The sequence below is a fragment of the Orcinus orca genome, chromosome 3 (assembly GCF_937001465.1).
Source record: "Orcinus orca chromosome 3, mOrcOrc1.1, whole genome shotgun sequence".
Classification (NCBI taxonomy): Eukaryota; Metazoa; Chordata; class Mammalia; order Artiodactyla; family Delphinidae; genus Orcinus; species Orcinus orca.
Window position 1 is genome coordinate 103748530 of NC_064561.1, and position 23613 is coordinate 103772142.

Genomic DNA, 23613 nt, shown 5'->3' on the forward strand with positions numbered 1-23613 from the left:
TTTCCCCTCATTTGTAGAATATGATTACTTATACTTAATTATATGGATGTTCTTTAAAGTTTGAATAACTTAGATATGTATAATATCTTGCATAAGGTAGTAACTGATAGTTCTTATTATGTTTAGTGAATTATATAAGTGATCAGACTGAACAACATGGTCTTGAGTCAAAAGCATGTGATCCTATAAAGAATTGAGAGGGATTTTTCTATTGTGATTAAGAATTGTTTAGAAAAACAGTTCAAAATTAGGGTCCCATAATTATTTCTTAAGTACTGGTATCCTTTGGCATAAATGTATGGCTCCTAAATATGATGATTTTAAAAAATAAAAAACATTTATTTGAAGTTTAAAAATGGAAACAGTGGTTCCGTTAATTTGTAGTCCATTAATTCAACAAGTATTTGTTCATTCAATAAACAATTATCAAGCAGCCACTAGATGGCAAGTTCTGAGGGGCTTCATTGGGTATTAAGGATATAAAGATAAATTACATGGTCTGTTCTGTTTGGAGTTTGTAGTCTGATGGAGGAGACAGACATGGAGGGAGGAATAACAAAATAGTACAGTGACAGTAATAAGAGAACTAAGAACAAAGCTTTGCTGCCAGGGAGACAGAAGGAACTAATTATAAAAATGAGTGAAGCTAAGTTTTAAGGCAGTTCAGTTTGGGACAGGAAAATAATTCCCTTTCCAGGAATGTTATATTTGTATGGATATTCTTGCCCTTATTCTTGGCATACATCATTTTACCGAAGTATTGTGTGAATGGGCCTTTCATGCTTTTTAAGCTTCGATGACTGAGATCATTAACAATAATCCTACTTACCTTTTAAACATGTACATACATTCACATTAGTGAAACAGATTGTATTTCTTGTTGTAATTTAAATAATTCCAACTTAAAAGGATGACTCTTTTCAATTTTTGTGTATTTTAGTTAGCACACCTTCTGAGAGTTAAATATTTTAACAACTACAGTTAAAATGCAGTTTTCAGCTTAACACATATTTATTAGTACCTTTTGTGTTCCTTAATTCACCTCCCAAAACACACATTGTATCAACTTTCTAATGAAACATGTTTAACATGTTTAACAGAACATACATGTTAAAAATAAAAATTGAAGTGTTTGTTCAGGGAATCAGAAGATTTAGTGCAGAGCTCACAAACTGACAGCCTCAGGGCCCAAACCAGGTGGCAGATATGTTTTCTTTCGCATTTTTCATCACAAGCCCATGAAAGCCTGTCCCCTTTAAATGGGGAAATAGCCCAGCAAAATTGCCCATTTTTCAGCGTTATGTTAACCTGTGGTCCAGGGGCCTGTGAATTTTCAGGACTTGATTTAAACGCTCAGCAGCGCTCCTAGAAGACTGAGAGATCAAATACCATTGTAAACAGATTCTCAATTCACCTACACAGAGTAACCGTCATTATTATTATGGTTAGATTGACTAATTGCATTAAAGATATCAACCCTATACAAGCAACTAAATGTAATCAAGTTCCATACATTGTAGAATAAAGATATAAGTAAATATTTTAGAACAGTGCAGCAGAAGCAATTAGTTCTGCCAAAGAAATCATGTGAAACATTGCAATGGATATTAACCTTTGAGTTTTAAGAAAAAGTAGGATTTTTTGAGATTGGAGGCCAGAGTGTATTAGGTAGTCATTTCAGGCAGAGGTATCATCATAAATAAAGGGACACAGACAGAAAAGTACATGGAGTAGTCTGATGCCATTGGGATCTAAGACAGGCAAACGTATAGAGAGAAAATTCTGGAAAGTAAGGGTAGGGGCAAATTATGAAAGCCCTTGGACTGATATCACTGAAGGTTTTTGGTTAGGATAGTATCGTGGTCAAATGTGCATATTAATAAGATGATACCATCCTTGAAACAGAGAATGATCAAGCTGGAGTCCTTGTGTTACAGAACTGGTTAGAGCAATGTTTTTCAGTACTGTTTAAAAAAAATGCATAGCAAGAAATATAACTTATATCATGATATACTCCTGCTATTGCTTCCTCAGCTACAATTAGTACACACACATGTAAATCTGAAATAAATTTCCATAAATTATGTGCATGGAACACTGTCATTTTCTATTATAGACAGTTTTGTTCTTTTTCATTCTTTAAAAGTTGCAGATCAATTTATGATCCACCAATTGTTCCAGCTAACAGTTTGAAAAATAGTTAACTAGGAAATTATTCCAATGATAGTTCAAAAAAACATGGTGGTACCTAAGCTGAGAAAATATCAATAGAAATAGAGAAGAGAGAGTATATTCAGGAGGAATTTTCTGAGATGAATTTTTAGGGCTTTGTGATGAATCAGATATGGAAGATGAAAGAATTATGGAGATCAAGGGCTTTCCGCCAGTCAAAATGTTATTTTCTACTAAACAGAGTATGAGAAAGATCCACTTAAAATAAATATGATGTAATGAATGTGAAGTTGCCTTGGCCTGCCTTGTGATATTAGAAAATGAAACATTCATTTTTATCCACTCATGATATGATACTTTTCTGAATGCTTGATGGTATCAGAATACCTAACTCTTCTGAACATTATACCAACTGTCTTTCCAGGACCAAGTGTCAAGTAAATTATATATACTAAATTAGAAATCATTTTTCAATCTTGGATTATACTTTCCAAAAAATGAAAAGAAAAAAAATTTATAATTTAGAGTGACAAATCAAAAATATTTTTGTTTTCTTAAACAAGGAAGTTAAATGTCAACGCACTGTTACTGTGACAGGTTTGCTGGTGTAATCACTAAAAGTTAGAAAACTCAAGTATGTTTCCCACAGCCACTGTGATGACCGCATTGTACTTAGTTTATTAACACCATGAATTGCAAAGAGAAAATGTTATAGTCCTTCTGCCTTGGTTTTCTGGCATTGGTAATTAAAGTATCAGCCATAATAGTTCATGAATGCTGTTTCTTTCCTTTTAATGTACAACATAATTTTTAAGACCATAAATTCCATGCTAAATCAGTTCTCTTCCCTCTGTAAAACAATACTAACTGCTCAGCAACCACTGATCAATGGAGTAGTCCAGTTCCCTGACTAGGACAAGAGTACTTGAAAATACATTCTAAGATCTTGCTTGGTTTCCCACCCCCATGTCTGAAATATCCCAATAATGAATTTTTACCCAAGACAATGAACAGGAAATTTCTCAACAGCTGCCAGAATTTTCTCTTCATACCCTCTTCAGAAAAGTTAAAATGATCCTTCATTTTTAATTACAAAGGAAGGATTTAGAGAGTATCCTTAATATTCCTTTATTTGAACTTTCCAGAAACTTAACATTTATAATAATTCAAATAAATATTAGTCTTGCTACTATATATATTCACTTTTGTGAAAAAGAAAACAATCACATGCATGCAACTTTATTTGATTTAAGCACAACATATCCATTCCTTGGCATACCTTTCCCTCTCCCCCCAAACAAACTAAGTTATTGAATAATATCTGTGCAGTTGTAGCAAATTTGCCCAATGATTCTATTTTGATTTTGACTGAAGTGTGGGAATGCCATAGTCTAACATATTTCTCTGGTATTTGGATCTTCGTTTTCTAGAATGAGTTTAATTTTTTTTTCATTCTGTGATTTCCGTAGAAATAATATGACACTGTTCTTCTCACCCTTGCCAAATATGTAAACAAATCTGGGTTTGTGAAAAACGTCTCTCTTCTGTTTAATCACTTAGTTATTTTCATGATATGTGTCATTTTTGTATTTATTTCTATCAACTTGAGGATTTGTTTATTTTGTTTACTACATAATGATATACCACATATAAGTCATCTGTTAACCCTAAGCTTCATATTTCAAAAAGTCACATCAATTAGATATTCAGTCCTTTTACCAGCATTTTTTGAAAATCCTTTCCCTCAAGAGATCTGAAATATAAGTATTATTTTTATGTGTTAGATACCTATTGTTTAATAACTGCTCAGGATTTGGAGAATGTCATGGCTGAATGGCCTTGTATAATATGCTTAAGACCAAATGGTAAGGCATTCTTTCTCTTACAAGAAGGTTGGGGTGAAACATGAACATACAGACATTTTTCACTGCTTCTGAAAGAAATCAATGTATAAGTAGTTTTTCGCTGATTCTGAAAGAAATCAATGTATAAGTAGTGTCAATTAAAACTCCTGTCCTGGAGTCATTTTTAAATAGTTATGCTTTTATTTTATATGTGCCATGTCCTTGGACATGTTTCCTAATCACCTTGACCTAGTTCCTTACCTCTAAGTGGAGATAATACTACTCCTTACCTCAAAGTATTGAAAAATTATTGGTTTCGGGTCTACTATCCTCACCTCAAGAAAGTCAAAGAGGCTCATAGGTTGCATGTTTCAGCTTCCCCTAGAAGTTTTGAGAGGGTAACCACAAAGCCTAAAACAAAACCAGGTATTAGAGATTCTTTGTTCTCTTTCTTGGCTCTTCAAGCTCAAAAACAGGATGGGAGCAGATAGGAACCATATGCTTCCTCTGAGGGCAGAATGGAGAAGAGGTTATCTCTCATTTCATAGTCAGTTGACAAATGTGGTTCCATTGGCAACGATGGTTTGGGCTGAGGGATTTCAGTGTTAGTACAGATAAATACACATTGAGATTGGCCAACAAAAAAAGGATGTGTTTGGAAAATTGTGTGATGGGAACTTGTCTGAACATTAACTAATGGTGAGAAAGAATAGAGATAAGTCTGTAGTGCACTCAGTATTGTTCCCTTCTCATTTAATCTATGTTGTATGTGTAAAGAAGTAATTAACCACCTCCTATATCACAGTACATGCTGTCGTACCTCAGTATCTCAGATGACTAGTTCTATAGGTAGAACAAATGTGGGATACATTAACATGTAGCTAATTGAATGAGTATTATCTTATTGCTATTACTAATAATAATTGTCAAGATCATGTTTTGGCCAGGTTATATCATTGTAAATTAGCACAAATAGTAAGATAGCTGGAAAAAGAGTTCTGAGTACTGTGCAGTATTTGCACAATGAACTCTCAAAGCATATCTGTTGAGCTATTGAAAGAGGGGCCTCCTAGTTGCTTAGACTGTTGAGCCATGATTTAAGGGACATGCAGAGAATACTAACAAATCTAAGAGATATGTCTTGCTAGAGAACTGAGTGGTCTTCAGCTATTATACATGAAATAAACACATCTTTCCTTAAATAATTAAGTGAATTAAAATTTATTAAAAACATTTTATATGGCTGTGAAATAAATGAAAGTGCCTTCAGTTCTGCATAAAAGGAATGTTGAGAGGCAATCACATCTAGTTTGAGATCACAGAAGAAATTTCAGAGGTCTAGAGCAGGGGTCCCCAACCCCTGGGCCATAGACCGCTACTGATCCGCGGCCTGTTAGGAACTGGGCCGCACAGCAGGAGGTGAGTGGCAGTCGAGCAAGCAAAGCTTCATCTGCAGCTCCCTACCTCTCCCTATCGCTCCCCATCACTCTCATTACCGCCTGAATCATCCTCCCCCCCCACCCCATCTGTGGAAAAATTATCTTCTACGAAACCAGTCCCTAGTGTCAAAAAGGTTGGGGACCACTGGTCTAGAGTACAAGTGGAGCTAGCTGCCTTCCCAAGGATTTTTAATCAGTGATGGAAAATAAAAACAAACAAATTGAAAATCGGGCGGCTTAGAGTAAACAGGGAGTTTGGCCATCAGACCTAATTCTGTGTATATGTTTTCATGTTTTTGATATGTCAAAATAGTTGGTCGGTACAAAAATTTAATTTGGCTAAAGAAACAGAATTTGAGTGTATTAAATATTCTCGTGCCCTCAGTAGTTTTGACTCACAGATATCCATCATTTAAAAATTGGGCACTTCACTTTTATGAGATTAAGAATAACATGTGAAATAATGCTTCATAAATGCTTGCTACACATTCTGGATACTTTTGATGATTGTAATCCCTGAGAAGATTTTTTAAAAAGGAAAGTTAAGAATGTGTGATTGCAAATCTATTTATAATCTTGCTCAATCAGCAGTATTGCTACTAGTAACGCTGTGAAGTTCACAACAAGTCTACTGAATTGCTGGAGTGTAACACAGCTGGTTGGTTATTTTGGCTTCCTTAATGCTTGCCCTGATTATGTGACATTCAGCTAATTATATGACTAGATATCTAACTCAACTACAGAGAAATTAATTTGCTGGCCACATGTGGACATGATGTTAATCTTTCCTTCCAGTGAAAAATTAGACATAGTCACTCCAAGGAAAATGAACAAGCAGGCTGTGGAGCCAGCATAGTTCATATTTTACAGTGTGTCCTTCTGTCATGCTATTTCCTTTACCTCTGTTTCCATCCCTCACAAACTCTGGTTGGGCTGTGCTTAGGTCATAAAAACTTTACAGTAAAGCTCAGGTGGGTTGATTACTCTTTGATCTCCTGGTGCTCTTTCAGTTTACATCACAGCCATTTAGCATTCTTTGACTACATCAAATATATTGGCTCCTCTCCTAGATCCAACCCTATTCTCCAGAAATATTGTTATTCTGTTCGTTTCCTTTTGCTTCCAAGGTGGAAAGTCCCTGTCTTTCAGCATCCAATTTTATTGATGACTATCTTATTAGCTCTTAAATGGCACATGGCCAGACAATCCTGTTTCAGAAACATGCTGAATCAGTCCTAAAAGAGTGGGTGTTAGCAAACATGGGTGTGGAGGGGCTTTTAAATATGTCATAAGAAAAAGTAATGAAAAGCATGAAGTAATTAAGTGATTTTTTTTCCTGAAAAGATAATTCAGTGGGATGTTATTTTGGCTTTCTTTAACAGGGTTGGCTCTGATTATTTTTATAATTATAGAGAAAATGAAGTATAGATATTTTTTCCTATGGTGGAAATCCTCTGAAAAGAATCACTGAGGGATTATTACAGCAAAAAGATCTGTCTGAAGCCATCTCCCCTGACAGGAATATGTTAACTGTCATGTTAACAAGTGTTGTTTATTTTTTACCTGAGGAATGAGAAGTGTTTGTACCAATGTTGTTCAGAAAGCATTTCCTCACAGTATCCAAATTCATCTTATAATCAGCTTGCTTAGAATTTTAGACTATTTTTAAAGCTGGTGTGGAGCACATTTTAGGACTTCAAAAATTATCATATCCTCAGTCTTCCATGAGTTCCACTATAAGATGTTCAGTTTTTAGGACTTCAAAATTTTAGGACTTCAAAAATTATCATATCCTCAGTCTTCCATGAGTTCCACTATAAGATGTTCAGTTTGCTTCTGTTCACATGTAGCTGTTCTTTCCCAGGGCAGTACCATTCCTAATATTCTTACTGTGAGGTGAGTGAATAATAACTAATCTCCAGTAGTGCATGGATCATGGATAGAGACAAATAAATACTCTATCATATAATATAGTGGGTATAATTAAAGTTATATGACTTGAAATGATTGTTTCTAAATAATATGTGTTAACTTTTATTTGTTTTCTCTCAGTAGGTTATCCTAGATAACATAGACTTTGCTTAATTGTGTGAGATGAAAGATACTTGTTGCGTTAGATAAATGTTGTCAAGATCTAGGAAGTAATAAGATATATTAATTAAGAGAGATAAGGAAGGATATATAAACCAGTAATTTTAATAGCAGAGCACACACTTTACTTTCTAACTAAATTTAACTTGTTTGAGAATTTAATTAATGTGGCAAAATGCACAAGGAAGAGAAATGTGAGAAACTTTCATAATGCAGTCAAACCTGCAAAAATGCAGAAAGAGGAAATTAGTTTCTCTTCCCTTCCCTTGAAAGGCTGATATAAACAATGAAAAAGAAAAGAAAAAAATCTGTGTGTGTGAGTGTTTTCATGAATGTATAGATTCAATTGGTTTTTCTCCAAATTAGTAAAGTCTTGTTTGTTAAAAATCTAATTTTTCACTTATCAACTAATTAAAATGTGCCCTTTTTAGCAAGTTAAAATATTGTAAAATTAAAAAGCTATTTCTTAAGTTACATCAAATCCAAAGGTCTATGTGACAGAATCAAAGAAGCATCACAAATTGGTTGAAGGCAAAATTCAAGGTGCTTTCCAAAGCTTTCTTGTAATACAGGAATGAAATCAGGTTACGAGAATAAAATCTGACCCAGGTACTTTCTGAGGCCCTGGAGCTTTGGTAGTGAGAACAGGGCAACAAATTCTGTCCCTTCTCCACAAACGCACATGGCCTCTTAGTAGGGAAAACAGGCATTTTGAGGAACAGAAAGATATTTGATCCTATAGGAGAGGCTTTTCTGCATTAGTTAACATCTCAAAAAGGCATATTAAATGTGATAACTCCATTTTTCTTCCTTTTCCTTCACATTTAGGCCTATAGAAGGCAATTACAAATATGTCTGTGGAAAACGTCATGAGTTATATTTTTCCCTTAACCTCAGGGTACAGAAAAGCCATCTCCACTGACTTATGTTCATAAGCTTGTCGAAATGACTTAAGCTTGACAAGTGGTGCAGATTGGAGTATCAGGTCAAATGTGGTTTACTTACTTATGGAACAGCATGTGGTTTAGACTGCCTACTACATGGCAGAGCTCTTGTGACTTTACCATCATAAATTCACCTATTAGGAATTCATATCATGTGGTTTTATGAAGATAACAGCAATGAGTATTCTTCGACAGCAGAGTGAATTAATATAAATGACAATTTGAGCCCCATTACTAGGAGTGCACATCTTTATTGAAGACAGCATTCCTGAATGTGTGTTGACTTACTGAAAATGTAATTTTACCAGGCAGATTATCTTTTTTTTTTTCCACCTGGTGAAAAAAAAAATGCTCATTCCCCATTCTTCTCTTCATGCACACCATTTTAGGAGTGACTGTTTCATATTTACTTTTCATTTGTCCATTAATTTTTTCCTCTTCAGGTGTAATCTAGCCCCTGTGGTGGAGTTTGCTGCAGATGTGGGAACTAAATCAGATTTTATCACCATGAATCCATCAGTTGTACAAAGAGCATTTGGAGGCTTTCGGAATGAGAGTGACAGAGAAAAATTTGTGCATAGACTTTCCATGCTGAATGACAGTGTCCTTTGGATCCCTGCTTTCATGGTCAAAGGAGGAGAGAAGCACGTGGAGTGGGTTAATGCGTTAATCCTTAAGAATAAACTGAAAGTGCGAACTGCCTATCCATCACTGAGACTTATTCATGCTGTCAGAGGGTAAGTGTCTGGAAAGGACCAGTCTGTCCTTGGCACATGGTACACATAACTACACATTTTCCCTAGACAGGAAGGAGCCTCAGTAATTTCCCAGTGGATATATGTTTCCATTGTTTTATAATGGCTGCTCTGTTTACCAACTTGAATTTCGTTTATGTGCTGTATTATTTTAGCTCATTCTCTTTCTTGAAAAAGCAAATATTTGAACTTGGCACTTATTTATATCTGCTCATGAAGAAACTACTGATTTTTATATTTTGCTGCGTTAAAGAGTAATAAGAATTCATAGTATAATTCATGAATTTGGGGTAAAAACTACCAACAGAAGTGCTAAATAGCTAGTGGGCAATCTTGTGGAAGCTTAAAGGTTAGATGTATTTAAGGAGCAATTAAGTCCCGTCTGTAGTTAAGAGGCCAACTAGTGGTAGAGAAGGCTGGCTGAGATATGCCTTAATGCTTCCCCCCAGAAGTCATAGATGACATTTTTATGAATTAAGTCAACATTTCCCTTTTATTAATACAAGCTCAAAAGAAAGACCTAAGGAGCAGACTCTTGTTTAAAAGTGGTAAATGACCAAAAGGCTAAATTCAGTCATGCATACTTATAAGTGTATGAGATATGTAACACAAAGATAAGCAATACTGTATATTTATTAGGTATCTACTTAATGTCAAATGCTGTAGATTCACAATGGAAGAGCTGATCACTGCTTTAAAGGAATGCATAGGCTTTATGGTAGAAACAGAGGCATGTATAGCTAGGTAAAGTATAAACAAATGGTAAGGGGGTATATTGTCTGAAGTGTAGAATTTGTTCTTCAGGTTAGCAAAGAAGTCCTAAAAATCTAAAATTTGAACTAAACTTTTAAAGCAGAAAATGATTTTAAAGAACTTTAAAGCGATTCTCAGGGGGAAAAAGACAGGGAGAGAGAGAAGAAACCAGAAGGAAATGTATTGCATCATTAGCGCAAACTGAGGCAAGAAAATAATTAAATACACTGTAGACTTGTGGAATAATGGAGTCCATTGTGGTGCATTGGAATACAAAGTTGGAAAAATAACTTGTGATCTGGTTGGGAAGATAATCATGAAGCACAATTAGATATGTGAATTTAGGAGAGTAAATCTTGTAACTACAGACTCTGTTGACAAGCAGAGATGCTAGAGATATGAAGGCCATTTAGACTTTTGATTAATTTACTCATAAGATGATAAAGACATAGGGCAAAAGCAGTGGACCTAAAAAGGATTGGGCAAGTTCAGGGGACCAAGTAAATACAATGGCTAGAACTCCTAAAAGAAAAAGCTGTCAAAACCCAGAGTTAAAAATAGTTTGCTTTATATACTGTCACTGGGACTGGACTAAGGTGTTTTCATTTTGTTTTGTTTTGTTATTGAGATATTTTCCTTCAAGGATTTACCATTTCCTTGTTTAAACCTTGAGACAGTTTTTTGAATTGTTATTCTGCACGCAACTAAATTGCATTCTTATAATTAGATCCTGGTTATTCAACATTCATTCTCTTGACATTTGGCATGAATTTCCAACAAAGTAACATAAAATAATGCATTTGGAAGATAAGCAATTTTTTAAAGCAACAGAGTCCTGAAATTACAATTTGCGTCTGAAAAAAAAAAAGATGCGTTCTTGATAGAGAGCAGGTTCATAACATGTTGTTCTAAGAACACATCTTTTTAATTTTTTTAAGTTTTTATTGATTACAATGTACTGCAGATATTTTTCCCAGTCTGTGGTGTGCCTTTTCACTCTTGTAATGTTGTCTTTTGATGAACAAGAATTTAATTTTAACAAAATCTAATTTGTCTATAGTTTTGCTTCTTTTAAAAACTGTGGTAAAGTTTACACATATCATAATTTACCATCTCAACCATTTTTAAGTGTACAATTTAGTGCTTTTAAGTACATTCATATTGTTGTACAACTATCACTAAAATCGATATCCAGAACTTTTTTCCTTTTGCAAAACCGAAACTCTATACTACCTGTTAAACAATTACTTCCCATTCCCTTCTCCCCCTAGTTGTTGGAAATCACGATTCTACTGTCTTTATGATTTTGACTACTCTAAGTACCTTATATAAGTGGAATCATACGGTATTAGCCTTTTCATGACTGGCTTATTTCACTTAGCATAATGTACATTGTTTCTTATGGTTTTTTTTTAATTTAAATTTTATTTTGTTTGACATTAGTATAGCCACTCCTGTTCTTGTATTACCATCATTTTTTTTTTTTTGGTTTTGTGTATGTGTATGGTGAAACATTTGAATTTCTTTCTTTCTTTAAAAAAATTATATACTTTTTGAGATAGTTATTGTCTAACAAATTGGTTTATTATTATGGTGAACGTAAAAAATAACATATCTGACATAGTGAAGTGTATTTTTTTATGTTTCTTTTTTCTTATCAGTGATCCATTTTATACACATCAGTGTATACATGTCAATCCCAATCGCCCAATTAATCACACCACCACCACCACCACCCCCACTGCTTTCCCCCCTTGGTGTCCATACGTTTGTTCTCTACATCTGTGTCTTAATTTCTCTCCTGCAAAATAGTTCATCTATACCATTTTTCTAGGTTCCATATATATGTGTTAATATACGATATTTATTTTTCTCTTTCTGACTTACTTCACTTTGTATGACACTCTCTAGATCCATCCACGTCTCTACAAATCACCCAATTTCGTTCCTTTTTATGGCTGAGTAATATTCCATTGTATATATGTACCATATCTTCTTTATCCATTCATCTGTCGATGGACATTTAGGTTGCTTCCATGTCCTAGCTATTGTAAATAGTGCTGAAATGAACATTGGGGTGAATGTGTCTTTTTGAATTATGGTTTCCTCTGGGTATAGCCCAGTAGTGGGATTGCTGCATCATATGGTAATTCTATTTTTAGTTCTTTAAGGAACCTCCATACTGTTCTCCATAGTGGCGGTATCAATTTACATTCCCACCAACAGTGCAAGAGTTCCCTTTTCTCCACATCCTCTCCAGCATTTGTTGTTTGTAGATTTTCTGATGATGCCCATTCTAACTGGTGTGAGGTGATACCTCACTGTAGTTTTGATTTGCATTTCTCTAATAGTTAGTGATGTTGAGCAGCTTTTCATGTGCTTCTTGGCCATCTTTATGTCTTCTTTGGAGAAAAGTCTATTTAGGTCTTCTGCCCAATTTTGGATTGGGATGTTTGTTTTTTTAATATTGAGCTGCATGAACTGTTTATATATTTTGGAGAGTAATCCTTTATCTGATGATTCATTTGCAAATATTTTCACCCATTCTGAGGGTTGTCTTTTTGTCTTGTTTATGGTTTCCTTTGCTGTACAAAAGCTTTTAAGTTTCATTAGGTCCCATTTGTTTATTTTTATTTCCATTACTCTAAGAGGTGGATCAAAAAATATCTTCCTGTGATTTATGTCAAAGAGTGTTCTTCCTATGTTTTCCTCTAAGAGTTTTATAGTGTCCGGTCTTACATTTAAGTCTCTAATCCATTTTGAGTTTATTTTTGTGTATGGTGTTAGGGAGTGTTCTAATTTCATTCTTTTACATGTAGCTGTCCAGTTTTCCCAGCACCACTTATTGAAGAGACTGTCTTTTCTCCATTGTATATCTTTCCCTCCTTTGTCATAGATTAGTTGACCATAGGTGCGTGGCTTTTTCTCTGGGCTTTCTATCTTGTTCCATTGATCTATGTTTCTGTTTTTGTGCCGGTACAGTATTGTCTTGATTACTGTAGCTTTGTAGTATAGTCTGAAGTCAGGGAGTCTGATTCCTCCAGCTCCGTTTTTTTCCCTCAAGACTGCTTTGGCTATTTGGGGTCTTTTGTGTCTCCATACAAATTGTAAGACTTTTTGTTCTAGTTCTGTAAAAACTTTGGTAAGTTGATAGGGATTGCATTGAATCTGTAGATTGCTTTAGGTAGCATAGTCATTTCCACAATATTGATTCTTCCAATCCAAGAACATGGTATATCTCTCCATCTGTTGGTATCATCTTCAATTTCTTTCATCAGTGTCTTATAGTTTTCTGCATACAGGTCTTTTGTCTCCCTAGGTAGGTTTATTCCTACGTATTTTATTCTTTTTGTTGCAGTGGTAAATGGGAGTGTTTCCTTAATTTCTCTTTCAGATTTTTCATCATTAGTGTATAGGAATGCAAGAGATTTCTGTGTATTAATTTTGTATCCTGCAACTTTACCAAATTCATTGATTAGCTCTAGTAGTTTTCTGGTGGCATCTTTAGGATTCTCTATGTATAGTATCATGTCATCTTCAAACAATGACAGTTTTACTTCTTCTTTCCAAATTTGTATTTCTTTTTCTTCTCTCATTGCCGTGGCCAGGACTTCCAAAACTATGTTGAATAATAGTGGTGAGACTGGACATTCTTGTCTTTTTCCTGATCTTAGAGGAAATGCTTTCAGTTTTTCACCGTTGAGAATGATGTTTGCTGTGGGTTTGTTGTATATGGCCTTTATCATGTTGAAGTAGGTTCCCTCTATGCCCACTTTCTGGAGACTTTTTATCATAAATGGGTGTTGAATTTTGTCAAAAGCTTTTTCTGCATCTATTGAGATGATCATATGGTTTTTCTTCTTCAATTTGTTAATATGGTGTATCACATTGGTTGATTTGCATATATTGAAGAATCCTTGCATCCCTGGGATAAATTCCATTTGATTGTGGTGTATGATCCTTTTAATGTGTTGTTGGATTCTGTTTGCTAGTATTTTGTTGAGGATTTTAGCATCTGTATTCATCAGTGATATTGGTCTGTAATTTTCTTTTTTTGTAGTATCCTTGTCTGGTTTTGGTATCAGCGTGATGGTGGCGTCATAGAATGAGTTTGGGAATTTTCCTTCCTCTGCAATTTTTTGGAAGAGTTTGAGAAGGATGGGTCTTCTTTAAATGTTTGATAGAATTCACCTATGAAGCCATCTGGTCCTGGACTTTTGTTTGTTGGAAGATTTTTAATCACAGTTTCAATTCATTACTTGTGATTGGTCTATTCATATTTTCTATTTCTTCCTGGTTCAGTCTTGAAAGGTTATACCTTTCTAAGAATTTGTCCATTTCTTCCAGGTTTTCCATTTTATTGGCATACAGTTGCTTGTAGTAGTCTCTTAGGATGCTTTCTACTTCTGCGGTGTCTGTTGTAACTTCTCCTTTTTCATTTCTAATTTTGTTGATTTGAGTCCTCTCCCTCTTTTTCTTGATGAGTCTGGCTAAAGGTTTATCAATTTTGTTTATCTTCTCAAAGAACCAGCTTTTAGTTTTATTGATCTTTGCTATTGTTTTCTTTGTTTCTATTTCATTTATTTCTGCTCTGAACTTTATGATTTCTTTCCTTCTACTAACTTTGGGTTTTGTTTGTTCTTCTTTCTCTAGTTCCTTTAGATGTAATGTTAGATTGTTTATTTGAGATTTTTCTTGTTTCTTGAGGTAGGCTGGTATAACTATAAACTTCCCTCTTAGAACTGCTTTTGCTGCATCCCATAGGTTTTGAGTCATCATGTTTTCATTGTCATTCGTCTCTAGGTATTTTTGATTTCCTCTTTGATATCTTCAGTGATCTCTTGGTTATTTAGTAACATATTGTTTAGCCTCCATATATTTGTGTTTTTTACATTTTTTTCCCTGTACTTGATTTCTAATCTCATAGCGTTGTGGTCAGAAAAGATGCTTGATATGATTTCAATTTTCTTAAATTTACTGAGGCTTGATTTGTGACCCAAGATGTGACCTATCCTGGAGAATGTTCCTTGCGCATTTGAGAAGAAAGTGTAATCTGCTGTTTCTGGATGGAACGTCCTATAAATATCAGTTAAATCTATCTGGTCTGTTGTGTCATTTAAAGCTTGTGTTTCCTTGTTAATTTTCTGTTTGGATGATCTGTCCATTGGTGTAAGTGAGGTGTTAAAGTCCCCCACTATTATTTTGTTACTGTTGACTTCCTCTTTTAGAGCTGTTAGCAGTTGCCTTATGTATTGAGGTGCTCCTATGTTGGGTGCATATGTATTTATAATTGTTATGTCTTTTTCTTGGATTTTTCCCTTGATCATTATGTAGTGTCCTTCCTTGTCTCCTGTAACATTCTTTATTTTAAAGTCTATTTTATCTGATATGAGTACTGCTACTCCAGCTTTCTTTTGATTTCCATTTGCATGGAATATCTTTTTCCATCCACTCACTTTCAGTCTGTATGTGTCCCTAGGTCTGAATTGGGTGTCTTGTAGACAGCATATATATGGGTCTTGTTTTTGTATCCATTCAGGAAGCCTGTGTCTTATGGTTCAAGCATTTAATCCATTCATGTTTAAGGTAATTATCAATAGGTATGTTCCTATTACCATTTCTTAATTGTTTTGGGTTTGTTTTTGTAGGTCCTTTTCTTCTCTTGTGTTTCCCACTTAGAAAAGTTTGTTTAGCATTTGTTTGTAGAGCTGGTTTGGTGGTGCTGAATTCTCTTAGCTTTTGCTTGTCTGTAAAGCTTTTGATTTCTCCATTGAATCTGAGTGAGATCCTTGCTGGGTAGGGTAATCTTGTTTGTAGGTTCTTCCCTTTCATCACTTTAAATATGTCATGCCACTCCCTTCTGGCTTTTAGAGTTTCTGCTGAGAAATCATCTGTTAACCTTATGGGTGTTCCCTTGTATGTTATTTGTTATTTTTCCCTTGCTTCTTTCAATAATTTTTCTTTGTCTTTAATTTTTGCCAGTTTGATTATGCTGTGTCTTGGCATGTTTCTCCTTGGATTTATCCTGTATGGCACTCTCTGCGCTTCCTGGACTTGGGTGGCTATTTCCTTTCCCATGTTAGGGAAGTTTTCGACTATAATGTCTTCAAATATTTTTTCTGGTCCTTTCTCTCTCTCTTCTCCTTCTGGGACCCCTATAATGTGAATGTTGTTGCGTTTAATGTTGTCCCAGAGGTCTCTTAGGCTGTATTCATTTCTTTTCATTCTTTTTTCTTTATTCTGTTCCGCAGCAGTGAATTCCACCATTCTGTCTTCCAGGTCACTTATCCGTTCTTCTGCCTCAGTTATTCTGCTATTGATTCCTTCTGGTGTAGTTGCCATTTCTGTTATTGTACTGTTCACCTCTGTTTGTTTGTTCTTTAATTCTTTTACATCTTTGTTAAATATTTCTTGCATCTTCTCGATCTTTGCCTCCATTCTTCTTCCAAGGTCATGGATCATCTTCACTATCATTATTCTGAATTTTTTTTCTGGATGATTGCCTGTCTCCATTTCATTTAGTTGTTTTTCTGGGGTTTTATCTTGTTCCTTCATCTGGTACATAGCTCTCTGCCTTTTCATCTTGTCTATCTTCCTGTGAATGTGGTTTTTGTTCCACAGGCTGCAGGATTGTAGTTCTTCTTGCTTCTGCTGTCTGCCCTCTGGTGGATGAGGCTATGCAAGAGGCTTGTGGAAGTTTCCTGATGGGTGGTGGGTAGAGCTGGCTGTTGCTCTGGTGGGCAGAGCTCAGTAAAACTTTAATCTGCTTGTCTGCTCTGGATGGGGCTGGGTTCCCTTCCCATTGGTTGTTTGGCCTGAGGCAATGCAACACTTGAGCCTATCCAGGGCTCTTTGTTGGGGCTAATGGCAGACTCTGGGAGGGCTCATGCCAATGAGTACTTCCCAGAACTCCTGCCAGTGTCCTTGTCCCTTGGTGAGCCACAGCTGCCCCCCGCCTCTGCAGGAGACCCTCCAACACTAGCAGGTAGGTCTGGCTCAGTCTCCTAGTGGGTCACTGCTCCTTCCCCTGGGTCCTGACACGCACACTACTTTGTGTGTGCCCTCCAAGAGTGGAGTTTTTGTTTCCCCCAGTCCTGCTGAAGTCCTGCAGTCAGATCCCACTAGCCTTCAAAGTCTGATTCTCTAGGAATTCCTCCTCCCATTGCCAGACCCCCAGTTTGGGAAGCCTGACGTGTGGCTCAGAACCTTCACTCCAGTGGGTGGACTTCTGTGGTGTACATGTTCTCCAGGTTGTGAGTCACCCATACAGCAGTTATGGGATTTGATTTTATTGTGATAGCGCCCCTCCTACTGTCTCATTGTGGCTTCTCCTTTGTCTTTTCATGTGGGGTTTCTTTTTTGGTGAATTCCAGTGTCTTCCTGTCGATGATTGTTCAGCAGCCAGTTGTGATTCCAGTGTTCTTGAAAGAGGGAGTGAGAGCATGTCCTTCTACTCTGCCATCTTGAACCAATCTGGAAACATTTGAATTTCTTTCTCATTTCCTTTGTGTGTATTGTAGAGCTGTTTTCTTTGTGGTTACCATGGGGATTTCATTTAAAATCCTAAAGTTATAACACTCTTATTTGAATTTACACCAGCTTAACTTTAATGACATACAAAATGTTCTTTCCCCACCCCTTTCCATTGTTGATATCACAAAATTATGTTTGTATATATAGTGTGTCCCAAAACATAAACTAATAATTTTTTTAATGCATTAGTGTCCTAAATTATGTAGAAAACAAGATTTGGAGTTACAAACCAAAGTTACAGTAATACTAGATTTTACACTAACGATTTTTTTAATGTATTAGTCTCCTAAATTATGTAGAAACAAATGAAAAAATAGTTATGAATCCTTGTTGCAGTAATACTAGCTTTTATAATTGCCCATGAATTTACCTTTAGTGAGATGTTTATTTTTCCACACATCTTCTTTTTTGATATGTTAAACGTTGAGTATCATTGATTCATAGAAAAATAAAGAAGTCACTCTGTCCTATCTTACACACACACACACACACTCACTCTAACACACACATACAAATATATATACACATATACACACACACTCCAGTGATATCTTATTAAGGTTAAAATAAATATTTTGAAGTACTCCTTGACTATAGGAAACTAATAAGAAAATTTAAGATTACTGTGGATTAGTACTTTTTTTAATAGACTATTTTTAGAACAGTTTTATGTTAACAGAAAAAATTGAGAAGATGGTGCAGAGATTTTCCATATACTCCCTGCCTCCACACATGCATAGTCTCCCACATTGTCAACATCTTCCACCAGAGACCTACATTTGTTACAATTAATGAACCTACACTGAAACATTATTATCACCCAAAGTCCATAATTTACACTACAGTTCACTTTTAGTTGTACATTCCATGTGTTTTGACAGATGTTAAATGACATGTATCCACCATTATAGTATCTTATAAAGTAGTTTCACTGCTCTAAAAATCCTCTGTGTTCAGACTCTTCATTCCTTTCTCCTCATTAACCCATAGCAAGCACTGATCCTTTTACTGTCTCCATAGTTTTGCCTTTTCCCAAATGTCGTATTGTTGGAATCATACAGTATATAGCCTTTTCACATTGGTTTCTTTCACTTAGTAATATATGTTTAAGTTTCTTCCATGTCTTTTCATGGCTTGATTACTCATTCCTTTTTAGAGTTTAATAATATTCCATTGTTTGGATGTACCAGTTTGTTTATCCATTCACCTATTTCTTCCAAGTTTTGGCAATTATGAATAAAGCTGCTGAAAACATCTGTGTGCAGGTTTTTTGGGTGGACATCGTTTTCAACTCATTAGATTGCTGGACCTTATGATGAGTATGTTTAGTGTTGTAAGAAATTGATAAACTGTCTTTCAAAGTCGCTGTACCATTTTATACTCACACTAGTAATGATTGAGAGTTCCTGTTGCTCTGCATCCTCACTGGCACTTGGTGTTTTCACTGTCGTTTTGGTGATTTTGGTCATTCTAATAGGTATATAGTGATATTTAATTGTTTTAATTTGCATTTCTTTTATGACATATGATGTGGAACATCTTTTAATATGCTTATTTGCCATCTGTATCTCTTCTTTAGTGAGGTATATGTTGAAGTCTTTGGCCCATTAATTTAGTCAAGTTGTTGGTTTTCTTACTGGAGAGTTTCTTGTATATTTTAGATAACTGTCCTTTATCAGATATGTCTTTTGCAAATATTTTCTCCCATACCATTGCTTGTCTTTTCATTCTGTACACATTGTCTTAATGAAGTCCAGCTTATCAATTATTTCTTTCATTGATTGCACCTTTGGTATTGTATCTAAAAAGTCATCACCAAACCCAGAGATATCTAGATTGTCTTATATATTATCTTCGAAGTGTTTTATAGTTTTGCACTCTACATTTAGATCTGTGATCCATTTTGAGTTAATTTTTGTGAAAGGTGTAAAGTTCTTTGTCAAGATTCATTTTTTTAATGGGAGTGGACAATAGTTCCAGCACCATTTGTTAAAAAGACTGCCTTTTCTGTATTACCTTTACTTCTTTCTGAAACATCAATTGACTATATTTATGGGGGTCTATTTCTGGGCTCTTCATGTGTCATTTGATCTATTTGTCTATTCTTTGCCAGCACCATATTTTCCTGATTACTGTAGCTTTATAGTAAGTCTTGAAGTTGGGTAGTGTCAGTCCTCTGATTTTGTTCCTCCATCAATATTGTGTTGAGTATTCTGGGTCTTTGCATCTCTGCATAAATGTTGAAATTAGTACTTTTGTTCCTTAGATTCTGGTTTATATTTCTCCATTTACTACCAACAGCAAAACAATAAGAAGCATGATTGAAATAGAGCATTTTCAGTAAATTAGAATCTAGATAGGATTATATATGTTAACAACCGTGAATTCATATCGCCCTTTTACATTTATTTTAAATATAGAAAGTGCAGAACCTTTTACTAATTAGTTCATCAATACTCTCTTATGTTTTGTCTTATTTACTTTCTTCCATAAACATTATAAATATAAACTGTTTCACTATTTCCTAAACAGTTTATTCCAAAGAACAACAGGGCCAAACTTCTGACTACTGGTGAAGTTAATGGTATGCTTTCTTTTGATTACTATATTTTAGGTATTTTTGAGAAGACTTATTTTGAATTCTCCAGAAAGAACTTAACTTGCAACTTTCCTGCTTACACATCTACATCTTCCCCCTAAAGGTCAAGTGATTGAGTTCTAAACGGCGGCCCAGGGTATAAAAAGTAGCTCTAAATTTGCCTTTCACCTTTCAAATACGTTGGAAATTTGTACTCATGATGTATGTGAAAGGTAATATCATTTATGGAACTAGTGAAATTAACACATTAATACATGCAAATGTAGCATTTCAACATAATGTTTAAGCTACTAAAACTCAGAAAGAAAATAAGGAAGTGGGAACACTGATGAAACAAAGATGATTCACATGATATGAAAGCAAGAGCAAAATCCCCAAAGATCTATTCTTTAAGTATCTTTTTTACGTCTCTGAAACCCTGTGGTTAATACAGTTCAGGAAAATAGTTTAGAGAGTTTCATATCCTCTGTTGATTAGTAGAGTTTGTTGTCTCTCGTGACAGATCTTCGTGCAGTCCATGCGTTTTACAGTGCACGTAATCACAATGTTAAAATGCAAAGGTCCTTCCAAATACTGCAGTTACAAGTAGAAAGTTTAAGTGATTTGGAAAGCAAAAAAGTCCTTGAACACTAGGAGAATCCTTTAGTTTTCATATCATCAAGGCTCATCATTTAAACTTTTTCCTCTCCGAAAATTTTGATGGCTTACCAACTTTAAGCATCCATTTAATTGTAGAGTTTTTCAAGCTCTGAAAATATAACCATCAATCACAAAACTCAATGATGTTTTTTAATGTATGGTCATTCTTCCCAAGCCATGTTAAGTGAAACAGGAAGGGAAGGTATTGCAAGATTCTAATTTTAAAACAATCTTACCAAATAATGAAAGAGTAGCCTAATGGGGACAAATTTTAAAAACTATAGTTACAAATTAAAGTGAATACATCAATGTATTACACTGGTTTAGGATTGCAAGCTTTTCATTCATATTTATTCAGAAGCCCCAAATGTCCAATATTAATATTATTATTTTGTAATTTTCTTGTGAAGAATGGAACAATTTTCATAAGACTTTAAGAGTGAAGAGGAGATTTTGAAACATTAAAATGATTTGTTGAAACTTTAAAAATGTGTGACTACAAGATATAAAAATCAAGGTTTTTTCTTTATACATTGATAACAAAATTATCAACGTATAACCTAAAATCTGAAAAAAACATTTAACCCAATGATGTCATTTAATATGCAATTAAATTATTATATAAGATGTATTAAAATATATTTTTACAAAATATATAATGTTAGACAAAAAAATTATAGTTACTATAATTTGATTCATAATAGTCAAGTGCTGTTTTTTTATAACGGGATGATTATATTTTATTTTCTCATTTTTTTAACATGGTGTAAGAAAAATTAAACAGTGCACAAAGTAGATCATCAGTTCCACTACCAACTACCATAGATAATTTCTTAAGAATTCTTCCAGGGGTCACCTTATCTTTGATACAGGAGGCAAGAATATACAGTGGAGAAAAGACAGCCTCTTCAATAACTGGTGCTGGGAAAACTGGACAGCTACATGTAAAAGAATGAAATTAGAACACTCCCTAACACCATACACAAAAATAAACTCAAAATGGATTAAAGACCTAAATATAAAGCCAGACACTATCAAACTCTTAGAGGAAATCATAGACAGAACACTCTATGACATAAATCACAGCAAGATCCTTTTTGACCCACCTCCTAGTGAAATGGAAATAAAAACAAAAATAAACAAATGGGACCTAATTATACTTAAAAGCTTTTGCACAGCAAAGGAAACCATAAACAATACCAAAAGACAGCCCTCAGAATGGGAGAAAATATTTCCAAATGAAGCAACTGACAAAGGATTAATCTCAAAAATTTACAAGCAGCTCATGCAGCTCTATAACAAAAAAACAAACAACCCAATCCAAAAATGTGCAGAAGACCTAAATAGACATTTCTCCAAAGAAGATATTACAAATTGCCAACAAACACATGAAACATCAACATCATTGATCATTAGAGAAATGCAAATCAAAACTACAATGAGATATCATCTCACACCAGTCAGAATGGCCATCATCAAAAAATCTGGAAACAATAAATGCTGGAGAGGGTGTGGAGAAAAGTGAACACTCTTGCACTGTTGGTGGGAATGTAAATTGATACAGCCACTATGGAGAACAGTATGGAGGTTCCTTAAAAAACTACACATAGAACTACCATACGACCCAGCAATCCCACTACTGGGCATATACCCTGAGAAAACCATAATTCCAAAAGAGTCATGTACCAAAATGTTCATTGCAGATCTATTTACAATAGCCAGGACATGGAAGCAACCTAAGTGTCCATCAACAGTTGAATGGATAAAGAAGATGTGGCACATATATACAATGGAATATTACTCAGCCATAAAAAGAAACGAAATTGAATTATTTGTAGTGAGGTGGATAGACCCAGAGTCTGTCATACAGAGTGAAGTAAGTCAGAAGGAGAAAAACAAATACTGTATGCTAACACATATATATGGAATCTAAGGAAAAAAAAATGTCATGAAGAACCTAGGGGTAAGACGGGAATAAAGACACAGACCTACTAGAGAATGGACTTGAGGATATGGAGAAGGGGAAGGGGAAGCTGTGACAAAGTGAGAGAGTGGCATGGACATATATACACTACCAAATGTAAAATAGATAGCTAGTGGGAAGCAGCCGCATAGCACAGGGAGATCAGCTATGTGGTTTGTAACCACCTAGAGGGGTGGTATAGGCAGGGTGAAAGGGAGGAAGATGCAAGAGGGAAGAGATATGGGAACATATGTATATGTATAACTGATTCCCTTTGTTATAAAGCAGAAACTAACACACCATTGTAAAGCAGTTATACTCCAATAAAGATGTTAAAAAAAAAAGAATTCTTCCAGGAAATAGACAAATAAGCATTTTTAAAATTATATTTTATATGCATAAATATATTATATGTAAACTGTTCTAGATTAGAATCATGTGTACTCTTCTGCATTTTTTTTGAAGTTTGTACTTTGGGGAGTTTGCTCTTGTAGTTCTCATCTCTATTCCCTTATATTATAATGCTCTTATCTCTACTCAGGTATCTATACTAGAGCTTAATTGATTTAAACTTTAGATTTCTTTATAATTAGTTCTGGAAAAAATATTCAAACAATTCTATTTGAAATCTTTGCCCCTTGGCAAATATTATGAACTATTATTAAAGTATTTAAACCAAAGATAAAATATCTCCCTTAATTATTTTATAAATTTTTATGATCCATTAGTTTTATTATTTTAATTTTACTGTGACAAAAATGATGTCTTTGCCCTATTTTGTCACCACATTCTAATTATTAATTTGTTTTAATATAAATATTCCTATAATAGGAACTATACTTATTAAAATGACAAGCTAATACTTTGTTTTAATCAGGATA

General features: G+C 34.7%; 1 protein-coding gene across 2 annotated transcripts in view; it reads left to right on the forward strand.

Annotated features, from left to right (window-relative positions):
• ST8SIA4 (ST8 alpha-N-acetyl-neuraminide alpha-2,8-sialyltransferase 4) overlaps window positions 1–23613 on the forward strand; it is a 106287-nt gene that overhangs the window by 29845 nt on the left and 52829 nt on the right. For both annotated transcript variants that reach the window (XM_004281313.4, XM_033408459.2), the window contains exon 4: window positions 8934–9227. In XM_004281313.4, the coding sequence (XP_004281361.1) occupies window positions 8934–9227 (294 nt within the window). The remainder of the gene's footprint in view (window positions 1–8933; window positions 9228–23613) is intronic.